The sequence below is a fragment of the Anopheles cruzii genome, chromosome 3 (genome assembly GCF_943734635.1).
Source record: "Anopheles cruzii chromosome 3, idAnoCruzAS_RS32_06, whole genome shotgun sequence".
In the NCBI taxonomy this organism is placed as follows: Eukaryota; Metazoa; Arthropoda; class Insecta; order Diptera; family Culicidae; genus Anopheles; species Anopheles cruzii.
In genome coordinates this window covers 85,556,365-85,571,738 of record NC_069145.1, presented here as the reverse complement: position 1 = coordinate 85,571,738, position 15,374 = coordinate 85,556,365, and the positions used below count along the sequence as shown (strand labels likewise).

The following is a 15,374-nucleotide window of genomic DNA, read 5'->3' as shown; positions in this document are numbered from 1 at the left end:
GAACAACATTCTAAAATTCCTTTCCATTAGCAGGGCTGCCACCGACGTCGCCATCTGGCGCGCGCCTCGCAGTGTGGGAGACGGCTCCTTCGTGTGACAATCCGTCAAGATATCCGTGGGACGTGGCTTGGGGGTGCGCGCGTGTGATATGATTTGCTTCACCGCCGGTTGTCGGCCGTACCCGGAGTGAACCCGCCCCGTGCTCTGGCGCATCTTCGTCGCCCACTCGCGAGAGGCGCCCCATTCTTGCGGTGGCCCAGGAAAGGGGTCTAGTGGCGCGGGTTATTTTTATCTCCGTAAAGTGTTTCTTTTTCTGAGGGTGACCGGCGTCACGTTCGGTTCTTCGGCGGGTTTGATGGCCGATGGGTGTGATTTAGGGTGGCATTTAATATCCCTGCCAACGGCCTGAGCTGGGTGTCGTTGGTTCAAATTTATTCAAATTGGACATTTGTCATCCGAAAGTATCACAATGGTTAAATGCCTTCATTAGCGCGCCGAACCTTGGAAGCGGATCAGCCTCCTCCGGCCTCCGGGCGCTGTTCTAGTGTGATCGATTGGCTTGGGAATGTTTTCTTTTGTTACAAAACCCGGACTTAACGGCTGTTGTGGGTTCCGAAGAGCGACTCTCACACCGCAGGGGGTTCGAACAAAAGCGCAAATTAAAGAGCTCGTGAGTTTTTGGGGTCACCCCACGGACAAGATGCTAATCGTGTTTCCATCCGTGAAAGATTGTGCGGAGTTATGTGTGAATGCGGTGCGGCAAATTAGGAGAGTCCAGATGTCTGAAATGGAAGCAGCACCGCCGCCGCCGCCGGATTGCCAAATGATCCTGGCCCGGTTCGGTCCGACCGTGTTTGTTTATTTGAATATTTTTCGCTCGCCCTCTGTTTGTTCCGAAAGCAACACCACGGTTTACGAGTTTGTTGTTTGAGGTTTTTGCACAAGTTGTGTTACGAAAACTGCGGCACAATCCCCAAAACAAGGCGATCGGGTGAAAGAAGGTCGCTGCTAAGATTAGCGCCCGTGCGCCATAAATTATAGATCGTCTAGGAGAAATGCCAACTCCGAGTCTCCTCCGCTTCCTAATTAGTCCCGTTGGCCGCGCGTGCACCACCGGTCAATCGACACCAAACCGGGACAACCGGGAGTTGTGGTCTTCGCGCTCGCCGGACCAAAAATAGTTTCGCCCGTTCGCCGCGATTCAGCTCGCTCCTTGTCAGGATGTTGGCCCGGCGGTGGATAAATTTAAAACGGATTCGGCATTTCGGCATGCAAATTCGCGGTGTGTGCGCGCGCCCGAATGTAGACCGTTGAACTGTCATTGCGGCTCGATGAGAGTTACCTTTTCGGGCGTCACTCGACGATGCTGGGAGTCAAGATTGCAAACGTTCACGTTCGCTTCTTGAATTGCCGTCGCCGCCGCGCGTAAAGAGCGGGGCCACTTCACTATACTGTCCAAGTTCTCTATTTGTCCGTCACCGCACGATGAGTCACCACAGACCGTTCGGTCGGTGGGGCTAATTTCAATGCCCCCCCAAGTGTAAATGTCAGCATATTTGGAACCACGCAGAGTGCCACGCTAGTAGAGCAGCCACCGAATGAATCTTGCGTCACAAACACACACGACACGCACGGCCTTGCGATAGAAAATGATAATTACTTTTGTGGTCCGAGGTTCGAGTCATCTCCACGCCTTGAGGGGGGGTCCCAAGAGAGCGACCTCAGATTGAGATCGAAACAACGACGGAACGAAACGCGGTGTCTAGTAGAATTTTGGCCGGCGCAAGAAAGATCCTTCACTTTTTCGAGAGTTTCACAAATCATGGCCTGGGGTGGCTCCGGGCGCAACGTTTTGCGTGAACAATTTAGATAGCTGTATAATTACCGATCAAATCTCCATTTATTGAAAATCGGGGAGTTTTTTGCTTTATTTTACCTGCAAACCCCAGAGCCGATAGTTCACCGGTCCGCGAGCAACAAAGGAGTAAATGGTAAAATAATATCCTCCAAAGCGAGCGAGATGACTGATGTCCTTCAGCCGCAGCAGCGTCCTTCTGATGCCTTAATGATGGCGTGGGTTTTTTGCGCTCTCTGCGCAAAGCACAGAACGCTGATCCCACGCCGATGCTTTCATGAACCGAGACTGCTCGATTTATCTTTTTCTGAATAGGGTTAAAAGCCCGCAGAATAATGTTTATTATTTTCTTTTGAAGCCCAGATCGTCAAGATCATCCGACGCCGCCGCCGCCACCGAACGGGTCAAGGCTTCGGGTCTCGGCCTTATAAATATTCAAGCAATTTGCGGCACTTTTTTCATGACCGACTGAATGATTCGGATGCTGCACCAAAAGTAAGAAGCAGCAAAGGTAACGCCGGCACAGTTTTGCGTTACAATTATTCCATCACCGTTGGCCACCAAAAACGCGGCCTGAGAAATTCACGGGCCCGCGAAACTTGCCGGGTGAAAAATCAAACTTCCTTTCATTCAGCCATCGGAGCCACGGACGGCGGAAGTATAGAAGCCGGCCACCACCACCAGGGGTTCCACTCTCGCCGGACACCGGGGAGTGATGCCGAAGTTAATGAATCATTTTCGGCACACGGCATTGACCTTGAAGCCGTTAGGTTAATGTGTGGAAGATGGGTGTAAATGTAAAGTGATGAAACTGAGCGAGAAAAAAGGAAGCATCCAGCGGCGGCAGAGGCCAGTTCGTGCGAGGAAAGCGAGAGCCCCGTGGCGAACGAGGAGGCGATTACGGCACGCCAAGATTTGGCTGTGGCCTCCCAAGGCGCCCGCGATCCGTGGCGTGGCCTATCAAAATATTTGCACGAAGTCCATCGGAAAGGAAAACAAATGTGTTGTGTTTCACTCCAGCCGAGCCCCCCGTGTTGGCCAATGGAGAAGCGCCCAGCGGGGCCAGAGAAGACGTAATCAAACTGTGGTGGATGGGCGCCAATTACGGCATAAATCAATACCAGCCACGGGCCAATGCTCGAAATCGAAATCAGTGCGTGAAGCAATGCGGCCAAACCCCAAGATCAGTGGAGCAATGCAGAAGAGTAAATGTAATCGTCCGTGGAGCTTGCTTTGTGGCCGCGCGAAGTTCATTGAAACAATCTTGCGGGAACGATAAGACCAGAACAAGACTCTCGTTCTGGTCAAGCGAGCGATACGATCGGTCCGAGATCCGCCATTGGCCCGCACGGATCATTAAATCCGTTGAACATAAGGCGCAAATGGTTCTTCCTGCTAGCAGCAGATCATTGATTTTATTCCAGAAATAGCGATTCCCGGGGCCAGAGTCTTGAGAACGGAGAATAGGCTGTTGAACATTTGTATTCCAGTCGCTCGGCTCAGCCATGCAAAATCTTGCAAACCGATTGGCCATACATAATATCACGCACCGCGCAGCCATTCTGGAAACTGCTCCTTTCGAACGAAAGGGCCGCCGTTTAATCGCGAAAACTAGCAGCGCGCGGCCAATCAATACTAACGCCGGCCGCGCACCGCGTTGTTGATGGTCATGTTTGCTTCCATTATTATGCTGCTGCCGGCCAGGCCCTGCCCGGCCCGCCCGGCGCACTCATCATCATTCTCGAAGGGCGACGATTCCGTTTTAATGGTCTTCCCTGCGCCCCGCCACACCTTAAGGCGCTCGGTTCCAGGCGCGATCGGTGCTGGAGCGAATCCCCGTTTGCCTGGATACCGTTACCGACTAAACTGTGTTGTGGACCCGTGTTCTTGCCGGCCAGTGTCAGTGTAAGGGTGGGGGTTCGTTGAACCCCCTTTGCCGTACTCGCTTTCGATCGCGTGAAAAGGGCGAAAGGATGCGGTCGATCGATTAGAAGTCCGACACCGGCGGGGCGGCAATTATTATGGCGCCCCCTGGGTGAAGGGTGGAAAACATAGAAAGTGTGTAACGGGCCACGGCGGGGGCTGGCCCCGACTACCGGTCTTGAGCATGCGCGGCCTTGAGCAGTGGTTAAGTTTGATTGCATAATTACGATAAGATCGATTTAACTAGCTGTCTCTCTGGACTGGAGAAGCACAAGAATGTCGCTCGATTGGTTTATTATGGCCCGATGAGGCGATAAAGGTATTTTGTACAGTTAGCTGTGAGCCCCGGGCGGGGAGATATAGCGGAGTGGCGTGGCCCGGTTTTAATGGGTTCATTCTGAAATGTAACGCAAAGAGAGGGAGGCGAGTTCGGTGCAAATAGTGCACTTGGTTACGGAACGGAATTCCGTTCCGGAACAAATAAACAAAACACCGTCGCCGGCCGGCCGGTCGGCCGGGAATGGCGAGTTTCCTTTTCATCCGTAATCGCTTCCTGTTTGTGCGCGATCGAGAGGAAAAATAAACCGAAGATGGCCCGTGCCCGTGCGCTCAATTTTAATGTATATTTATAAAAGGATGTCTCACACAATTATCGGTCGGCAATTACAAAAGGCGTGACGACGGGGCGAAAATGGGTGGCCATCTTTAATGCGGATGGACCACCGAAACAGCGGAGGGGCCGTCACAGCTCGGCCCGTCGTCCACGTTAATCGCCCGCTTCCGATGCAGTCACCGCATCGGTCATTTTGTGACGGCGAAGGCGCTTACGTAAAGAGGCAACGCTCTATCATCGTCCGAGACTGTGGCTGGGACATTGGAGGATAGCCTCTTAAATCCGGTCGGGTCAGAGCTCTTTTTTTTGCATGTTTCATGTGTGTTCATCTCGGCAGATCGATTAGCAGCGCAACGGAAAGAGCGAGGCCAGCAACACTCGCGGATCTGCTTTAAGGGTGGCTTTACGCGTCCGCTCGATAAGGAGTCGGATTTCCGGTGACAATTTGTTCGGTCTGTTGCACACTGGTAATTGCAATCATTACTCTCTCTCTCTGTGGCAAGGCACCCTCCGCCAAGGGTCGAGATGCGCTCCGAATGCTGGCTCTCCGCTTTCGCAAACCTTATTATTTTACGTAATTTAAATTTTATTAAAATCGATAAAGTTGGTTGCTAAATTTTATAGTTTTTCATAAAATTCTGAGATTAGATTGGATTATTTGGATCAACAAACAAGTAAATAATAAAAGCTGTCATAAAACGACACGAAGATCCGCTAACGGATCCAAGTCCGAACGAATCTTTCGGCCGTGCTCGCCAGGGCAAGGAAATGAACATTTGTTTTATTTATCTTCTCGATGTGTCCGCAATCGGTGGCTTGATTTATTGGTTGGTAGTAAAAATGGGACCAGGAAATTGTGGAACACCATTTTCTCCTCCACATCATCGAGTGGAGCGATCGTTTTTTTGCCCTCCATTTCTTACAACTTTTTCAACCGATCGCGGACGGAGACTGTGTACTTTTCTTTGTTCCGACTCCGACCAGAAAGCACCAGTACTGGCTATCGGCCGACAGCAGCAGCGTGGTGTGTGCGGCGGCGAATGCCGGAAGGCCGGCCACCTCATGTTCTATAATTATAATATGGAGCGAAATATATTGCGATCTCGCGTCAAATTCACTGCTGCCCCATCGGGGGTTGGGTTGGTTGTAGCGCAATGGACACACGCGGGGGAAATGTAAACCAAACGATCGTTCAATTCGAAGCCAGGAAGCCAATTGCCTCGAGGGGGCCCCGCCAGTTCCATCGATAGGATCACCGGGAAAGAGAGTGCGACTGGCGGCGGTGGACCTGCCAGGGTTTCGATCGCGATAGCTCAGCTCCGAGCCCGTGTCACGCTTGCCCACAGCCGCCTGCCGGTAGTTGTCAAGAAGGTATTGCCGGCTCTGTGTGTCGCGCAGGTGTCAGTGAAGAGATACCGCGCAGCAGATCTGTGGCTCGCGCCCTTGGCGTCATCGGTGGAATCTGGGACCCCGACGCCACGGTGGGGCGGTGTAATGGTCGGTTTGGGTAGCGGCATACGCTTTTCTCGGATGGCCTCAGCAATTTGAACTCTCGCCCAATAGCGTGACGACGGAGGCAGGTGATGGCCTCCCTTTCTGGCTCAAAGGTGGCACTTTTTGGTGGGCGCCCACGATACATTAGCCCCATCTAATAATCTGCCATTACGGTGCGCATTTTTTGGGGTGACGAGAATCGAGAACGGTTTGGAACGGCTTTCGAGGACGCCTCAAATGAGGCCGATTAATATGCCGCCGCCGCAGCCGCCGTCAAGTGCTAATGATGGCGGGCTGTGTTTCGGAAAATGGTTCCGAAGCGCGACCAATTTGTGCTAGAAAATCGAGAAAACGAGTGAAAATTGGCCGCAGCTTGCACCACTTTTGGAGAGAATCGATGCCGGCGGGGGGAGTTCTGCGGAATCAACGTATCTGAAGCTCTACAATTTCCGACGAAGGACTTTCATGGCGCACAATGTTTCACTCTCTCAAACCTTCGGTCTTCCGCGATCATTAATCGAATGTTCTCGTTTTCTTTCTCCGCTTTTACAGTACGGCCTTCGGCAGTTGGATCTGTCCTTGCTGTCGCAGCTGTGGGCCCTGAACGAATCCATCCAAGAGTTCCGCACGATACTGCAGGAGCAGGAAACACTTTCGCCTCCCTCGCCAACGCCTTCCAACTCGGACGCCAACTCCGTGTCGTCGGACGACGATGTGGACGAGGACGAGTCGTCCGCCACCACCAACAGTACCAACAACGTCAACCAACAGCAGCAGCAACAGCAGCAGCTCCACCAGCAGCAGCTTCGTCTATTGTCCGCCCATCACCCGCTCCAATCGTCCACCACCAGCATCGTCAGCAGTGTCGGGAGTGGCGCTGGTGGCGGTGGCAATGGCCTGACGCAGAACGAATCGGGTGGCTCCAACAGCACTACGCTCTCGTCGTCCGCTTCGTCACGCATGCGGGCACCACCACCGCCGCCACCGAACAGGAAAGCTCCCTCGAGGCCCGTTTAACCGGGCGGCGGGCCGGCGGGAGGTCCCCTGGTGCAAGATGGTGCTTTGGTGATGGTCGCCGTCCTAATCATTTCGGGAGCAGCAGAACGGAAGGGCGGGTGCGGCGAAGGATGAGATTTCATTAAGGACCCCCTTAACCGCGTGCACACCCAAACAAGCGAATTGAATCTAATCAGAAAACAAATAAACATAATTTCACGTTGACAACTAAGGGCGCGCGCGCGCGTGGCAAAAGTCTAGCGATAGGCGATCGAAATACCAAAACTCACAATTAAAGTAAACCTTAAGCAAATGAAGACTTTTGAGGGGCGTGCGATGCGAGAGAGAGAGGCTTGCTGCGGCCACTGTCTGTGTGTTATGAGACTTTCACTGGAATGTTTATTGAGGACGTTACGGAGCGCGAAGCGAGACAGGGTTTAGGACGAGGAATTGTTGGGATGATGAAGAATCGGGGTAGCCAGAGCCAGACAGCATTACAGACGGTGCGAAAGGGCGGCGGTGTGCCACGGACACAGAAGAGCCACAGGAGCGGCAGTAGGAAAAACAAGGAAACGCTGTACTCTGTACATACTAATATTGCGACTAAATAATGTTCCCAAACTAGAGTTACACTATGAATGATGAAATAAAATAATGAAATCAACATTAGTCACTGTCGTGTGAGAGGTGTGTCTGATTTGTGAGTGTGCGATTCAGCTCAAAAAGGGTAGATTTGGGTAATTGCTATGAATTAGATCGAAAGACTTCAACAATCGTGGAAGCAACGAACTCGTTTTTCGGTTTCCGCATTAATTTCTTGAATGGTTTTTATATGATTTTGTTTGCCCAATATTTGCGTTTGTTGCGATTTGTTAATTTTAGAAGAAGAAAATGTATTTTAGTTGCAAAAAGTTTTTTTTTAAGCTTTGTCAAACCGTCAATTCAAAACCTTGATTTCGATTTCAACTTATTCGTCGATTTCGAATTTCATCGTCGTCGAATTTCGAATACAGCAAAGACACATTTATCCATGGTATTTTAGTTCCGAAATTTGCCGCAGTCGACCCGAAGTTCGAAGCGTTTCAGGTTTAGCCGAGACAAACCACATCGAAGCGTTTGAAGCGTGTCATCGAGTGGCGAGGAAAACATCGAGAAAACATCGAATGAAAATGCTTCATCATTTTATTTATTTTCTCGCACACGCCGAACGGGGCTATAAATCCTACGCACGTGTGTCGCAAGTCGAACACGCCGCCGAACACGCACGCACAGCAATTAGCATAGATTAGCGATATTTCACACCTTCTGGTGGGGACGGATCACCGTCGTCGTCGTCGAGGAAACCGATCATCCCAAAGACGGTTCGTTCGAAAGTTCGTGGTGTGCGATCGTGGAATTCGCAATGGCACGAACCGGTAGACTCCCCTTTTTTCTTGTTCGGCTTGTTGGGGTCGCTTATGTTGCGATCGCATTTTCGTGCAGACGGCATAAAGCTGCCTGCCTCCAACGATTCATCCGTCAGTCTAGGCACAGGGATTCCAGCTGCAGGGAGCAGTCCATTAGGATGGCAGAAAACGTGCGGAAACAATTTCGTATGGCACCGTGGCTGAGAGGATTGAACTGAGCGAACGAACTTCTAGGAGTTCGATGGAGAGGCCTGATGAATGAACGACGTTGTGTGGGGTGGCCTTTAGCTGCCATAATGGGCGAGAGTCTGCCGTTGTCTAAACACCATTCTGGTGAAGTACTGATCGTAAACTTTCTTACGGACATTGCGTGGTACGCCACGGATCTGGCCTGAAACACGCGCAAGGTAAGGCGTGCAAGTATTATGATGTCTGAGGGTTGAATCCGAAGTGCTCTCCACAGAAAATGACATCATTTGTTCAACATGATAAAAAACCACCTTCAAAGTTGCTCTCTGCCCCACGAAAACGTTTGGTGGCGTAATCGGCCAAGTAGTGGCGTTGTGGTGACAATTTCCTATTGCATGTTTGAAGATCATTTAAAATGATCGGTAATTGTTCACTGTGGTGACGATGGTTCCACAACCCATTCTGTGCGATGTTGCGATGCTTCGTGTGATTCTTTCTTGTATTTGCTGTCCACCGGAGCAGATGGCCGTTTTTATGTACGATCTCCGACTGATCCGATTTCAATTGCGTTCGCTTGAGGAAGGCGTGCTTTTCGGGAAGACGGAGTAACAAAATGTAACACCGTTTTTCTCTCTCATCATCCTCCGGAGGCCATTCTTTCGTGCGGCGTGGATTTATTTAAACGCTGAAAAACGGAACAATACTTGCCCGGGCGTCGGTGCACGTTTAAATGGTGGACGATTTTTCATGCGCAACCGACCCCCCGAGCCGAGGGTAATGTCTTCACACAATTGCTGTTGGCAAAAGCGGAGCCAACCCAGCGCCGGACGGATGCTGGTCTGGTCTGGTCCCGGGGTGGGTTTCGGTTTTAATGTACCATTTTCTGTAGCTCTCGCACTGTGGCGGCCAGTTTTTCGGTACAGTACTAATCCGTACCGGAAGGATCGTCGGCCACAATGATGACGAATGGTGCCAGCCCGTTTGGTGCGATCGAAGGGCGGAAATGGATGGTCTGGGTTGCTTTCGGTTCGAATGAGTTGGCCATTTGGCCCCTCCGTTGGGTGTTGCGGTGAGTGATGGGAAATTAATACGTTTGAGCGTTAATCCTTTCCCCACATGACCACGCGCTGTAAATGGGACGAAATTACCATTAGTCTAAATCTAAATCAAATTACCTTCTTGTGCTGTAAAAGAAGAGGTCCCTAGGATCGTTTACCGTCGTGACTCGAACCGGTTGATTCCCAAGTCTATGACCACAGTCTTTCACAGACTCGCAGTCACAGTCAAGACTCGCAGTCTTTGGCACGATCTGCGACAAATGAAGTCGCTTGCGTTTTATGCGTTCGTGACGGATTCCTAAACCTCTTCCCCGCCACGCCGTTCAAAGTGGCTCATTATTGGTAGAACACCCAGCGTATGGCCACTTTAGCTACTGTGCGGTGCCGACTGCCTTTCGGTTATCAAGTTACCATCGATCGACCGATCTGTTTCAGGCTCGTTTGTGGTTTACTCGTTACGGCGCTTCTTGAAGGACCGCATTTCGGGTCGTGTTTCGAGTGGCGCTTCGGATCCTTGTTCCACTTTTGTCCACACCGATCGAACGATGGCATCAGCTACGCGTCCGCCAGATTGCAGTGAGTCACGGCCGAGAGTGTCACGTTTCATAAATCATACGGACCTCTCCGGGGGTTGGCAAATTTCTAGTTCCGGAGGTCGGCGCCGCCAGTAAGTCGCCAGCAAGCGAGGGCGAAGTTTGTCGCCTGTCAGCAGCATGTCACTGGAATTGGCCTTACTTTCATACCCAGGCGGTCTGACCACATTCTCTGGCGTCTCTGAGACATTAGAGACGCTAGGGGAATGATTTAGTTATTGATCAACGAAGCGAAAGCAACGCGGGAGTGGCCGGCCGGGTTCGCCGGGCCGTAAAAGTGGTTCCGCGTTGACGCCTCGCACTCGTACGAAGGCGACCATTTTAGACAGGCGTGAGTAAGCGCAAGAGCTGCCAGTCATGTCAGGGTGACACTGGTTTGTCGGTCGTTCTTATTCGGGAAGTCGTCTAAGTTGTTGTTCTTTCTACGTTCGCTCCGTTCTCGGCTCGCCCTGAAGTCGTCTGGTTAGTGGAGCGTGGCGACCTGGGTGTATGCCGGTAAGTCCAGTGGTTAGGGCCGGGTGGTCATTAATCGTTGAAATTGTGCGTGAAATTGAGAACACCGTTTGTTTCATTGGCTTCCATTTGGTAGAACTATAAACTACAATGTTATCGCTGGTCCAAAGAACAGGGCGTCCTACGGAAATGGAGTAAGAATGGACACATTGTTTACACTACACAGGGCCCCGGGCGGTGTTGAAAGAAAGATTTAGATTTCTCGTTAGATTAATTACAAACGCAAAACGGATCCACTGCTACACTGGTTCCGGGTAAGTTTCTACTGAAATTCATGTTGCTGGATGCTGTAGGATTAAAACTCTCACCCCGGACCGTGGAGTATCCGTGCGTGGCTGTCTTACCAGCTGCTCGGCTCAGCAAGTTGGCCAGATTCGGGACACGAGATTGAGACACCATCCATCATTGGGCCCCGACAACCACCTGGACCCCACGCATTTTTCAAACACAATCGCACGACCCATATCTGGGCGCGATCTGGCCACCGCTCATACGCATATTCATGGCCAGACCCGGGCAGCCCCGGCCTGTGGACCGAGCTTTCGAGGGATAAATATGCAAAATGAACTAATATTTACCAACGCCGCCACCGGTCGCCGGGTTGGTTCGAAGTGACTCACCGGAGGTTCCGTGTGCAGCCGGCGGCTGTTTGTTCAACCGACCAATTTCTCCAAACACTGCGACGCAACGCAAACACTCGGGGAGCGACCCCGAAATTCGCTACGCGATGGTAGCCCCTCCGGCACTCAACGGTACCATTTCCGCCTTCGACACTTTCCAAGGCGTCGCCGAGGGCCTGTTCCGGTGGCGGAATTGGGCTACCGGAAGACTAGCGGAGAGCGATCGGCGGTTGGCGAAATGATGATCCGCTTACGCGCGCCAGAGCGCCGGAAGTGGAAGCGTAAGTGTATTGTCGGTTTCGAGTTACGCTCCCGGCCGCGGATGGAGAGCCCGCTGACAAACGCCAGAAGTCAGATGCCATCTTCCGGTTCGGGTCCGCGTCCCGGTCTCTCTCTCTTGACGGGCCCACTTGGCCCACTCGAGCCCACGGTCCGTGATTGAAGTTGTTTATTCGACGCGATGCGCCGTCGAACACTTCGCAGTCCGATTGATTCAAGCAGTTGGTGCCCTCTCGAGATCCGTGTCGAGTACAAAGGGTGGCCAGGGCGGTGTTCTGTTTCTGCGCCACGAAACGAAACTCGCAAGACGATCGCTGCGCGACGACCTTCGCGCCCGGACGGGATCGGGAAACGCGCGGTCCCGGGACCTACCGAGGCAGAGTGCGGCATGGTTTTGCCCGGCGATCTCTGGTTCTGGAGGTCTGGTGTGTGGCCCACGGTTTCACTCCTCTTCTGCGCGCTCCTGGGACTTCGTGGGATTGTCCTTATGCATTATTTATGTGCATTCCACGCCGGCTAATGGGGAGCGCAGAATGTGCGCACACGTTTTCGTTTGCGTGAGTGCGATCTAGGCTGCTGCTAGTATAGAGAAGGAGTCACATCCGAGTTGGATGAACCGAAAGGTTACAGCCTTGGCCGGCACAGTCTAGCGGCACAAGATTTTCGAATCGATCGCAACTTTCGACTCACAAAATCGCAGATTCTTACAGATTGGACTGGCCCATCCCTCCGGCGAAAGGAGTCCGTCACTCAAGAGCACCCAATTTCGGCGCTGCCAGGGGGCCCGGTCAGAAAGAGGTTTGGCCAAACGTGAGAATGTTTAAACGATGTACAAACATCTTCGGTTTCACCGAAAACCACAAGTCGAACGTCGAAAGAGAGTCGCAACGTGAGGGCAGAAAATGGGCAGGAATAACGTAAACATTTCAATAAACAATCGCTCCAGATCGCCGCTCCGAGGCGTAAACACCCGACCCCCGGCGGCTGATGGAAACCATGCAACTCGCGCAATTTCCTCCCCGATTCGCCGTGGCCCTCTTCGGGGGGTGTGTGTGTTCGGGTTGGATGGTGGCCGCGACCGGAAGGCGTGGAACTGGCACTGCGCTTTTCTTCGCCGCCGCCGCCGTCCGACCTCACCCTGACCGGGTGAAGAAGGCAAAAAGCAGCTCAAAGTGAAATGATTCACCACGCAGGGCCTTTGGCTGGGAAAGCGAAATTAATAACACAAACTCGAACGAACGAACGAACGCTCCGTCGGGTATCGATTTCGCTCGGATCGATCAATCGATTTAGTTGGCTGCCCCGCCGAGGACGTCTGTCGACCGACCGACAGTGACAGCGGCGGCTCCGGGGCCGAGACCCTTCGCAGACTGTCGTGGGCTGTCGGTGGGCGACAGCAGCAACAAAGCATGAAAGCCCCGCGCATGTCGAGACCGAGCTGCGATTGACTTTCGAGTTCGCTGAAACCGTTCCATAATTGTCACGGTGGGACTGGGTGGGTGGGCAACCCGCCGCCCGATGTGGTTAACGCGGTCCCAAACCGCGAAGGCTCCCCCAAACCTCGAAGCCCACGGGTTGTGGCTTCGAGGTGGCTTCGTTTGAAATCAAATATTTGAAAACGGACCACCATTCCTGTTGCCGGGCCGCCGAAAGCATCGCTGGGCCAACGGGGGACGGTTCCCGCGTCTCAGTGGCCAGCAAGCGGCTTGATTATCAGCGTCATAAACATATCAAAGCCCCCTCCACAGATGCTCCTCCCGTGAGCCTTGTGATGCTCGTAACTTTCTTTCAGGGCCTCGCGACTTCGGGAGGGCTTCGGAAAGGAAATCAGGTTTGCGCGAGAGACAGGGAGAGAGAGCAGAAGAGGGTGCGTGCACCCGGGGGGAAACGAGGGCAACCTGCCTTGCCGTTGCCGGGGCCATCTTTTTGCCTTCGGACGACGACGGTGACGGCAAAGGATTTGCTTTGGCCGCCTGCGGTCGGCTGAGTAAATTGCGTCCCCTGAGCGGGCGGTGAATGGGTTGCTCCAATTGTGGAGTAGAGTGTCCGATCCACTTCGGAAGCTACTGATGATTAATTTTTCAACAAGAAGGATCCATTAGATACTTAGGCGATATCATTTGAACCAGTTTGTGGAACTAGCGGATTATTTCGCTTGAAATATTTCATCATTTTGTGGCAAGTCAAGGCCTTCTTTGAAGCCGCGTCTACCGACAGCTAAGTCAGCCATCAATGTGTAGGAAGAGTAGATATCAAATGAGAAAGAAAAGGATAGAGACCCAGAGAAGCCGTTCTGGTGCCACGGGGACAGCTGTTAACATGAGCGCCGTGCCGCGCTTCGCGAATCAATGTCGGACACCCTTTTTCAACCCTATCTCTCGGGACGATCGCCAGTCGGCCGGTTCATCTCGAGTGCTGCTCGTCCGACTAACTCCGGTAGCTCCGAAGGCGTCGCTTCTGAAGAATGTCTTTGCAGTCGGATTGGGAACCCTTCGCCCTGGAAGTGGGCTACGCGAAAGATCGCTTTCCGAAACTCGCTTTCCGGACTTCATAAACCACAGACCGCCCACCGGCAACCAGGAGCTCTGCACTCGGTAGGACTGCTGCTCGCTCTCTCTCTCGCTGTCTCTCTCTGGTTCGCGTCACCGGATCGCGGACCGGGTTTCTAATAAATTCACTTTTCAACCGGTCAACCAACACAACCAAGGGTGGTCAGCCGTGGAGTTATGTTGCGGAGGCCGGAGCATAGAACAATGCACCGCGGAGCGTCGGTTCGGCCCAGACCGAGAGACCCAAGGCCAAGATCATACTTTCCACCGCCCGTCCCCCCACCGCCGAGGGAACCTTGAGGAACTGCACGGGAGCTCGAGCTCCGGTCCGGGAAACGGAATCAGTTGCGGTGGGAGTGCCATTTTTTGTTGTTGCTTAAATTCAATAAGATAGAAAAAATAAAACGCCACACGCACGGAGGAGGCCCCAACCGGCCGGCCGTCCGGAGTGAAACGAACGGAATTTATTTGCCCCAGGGATGGCGAACATAATGCTCTTTGTTTCGATGTTGCTTGGCCGTTTTTTTTTTCGCGAATCATTCAACAAGCATAGATGTAGTCGGCGACAGCGGCGCTGTGAAAACGGAGAGATAGAGAGAGAAGAAGAGAGAGCAAACGATAAGCTTGGCCGGCGAGATGATGGCGCAATGGCGACGCGTAAGTTATGGGAGCAGAAAAATGTGCCCACAGAAGGGGATTTAAGCATGGCGATGGGCAGCGTGCGTGATCATCCCCGGTCTTCATCGGAGCTCGCTCATGGCGATGCAAAATTGTTGCCCACGCGTACGTTGGTCTAAGCGCCCGCCGTAGTAGCTTCCGGTCTAGGTGCTTTGGGCATCAGGAAGACTCGCAAGCCGTACCGATGCCCACTGGACGTCGAGTCCGTCGTGGTTGGACACACGCATTTGCGACCTTTCTAGATGATCTATCATCTAGCCGATCGCTTGGTCCGAGCGCCACGAGTTGGAAGGAAATTAATGTCTTCGTGATCGGCGGGCGGGCTTCCTAGAGCGGGAATACGCCGGCGGCCGGCTAAACTTTGTCCACCGAAGTTTATGGGCCGCTGTCGAATTTATGATGTTTGTCAACATGTCTCCGAGGGGTCCATCGGAGAGGAGACACGCTGATGGAAGATAAATTACTCGACGCAAATCGCGTCGATGCGGATCGCGATGGCAGTTCATTATTGAACGCTCGCTCCCCCATCAACAAAACATGGCCGCGGGGGCCTTAGGGGGCCTAACCACCAACTGTGAGGTGTTTTTTTTTCCTTTCTGCGCTCCGAA

General features: G+C 52.7%; 1 protein-coding gene across 1 annotated transcript in view; it reads left to right on the top strand.

The window, feature by feature from the left end:
- Positions 1-6,902, top strand: part of LOC128271536 (transcriptional regulator ovo-like) — a 41,192-nt gene extending 34,290 nt beyond the window's left edge. Inside the window, exon 3 of the mRNA XM_053009110.1 lies at positions 6,438-6,902. Coding sequence (XP_052865070.1) covers positions 6,438-6,902 — 465 coding nt within the window. The remainder of the gene's footprint in view (positions 1-6,437) is intronic.
- The last annotated feature ends 8,472 nt before the right edge of the window (positions 6,903-15,374 follow it).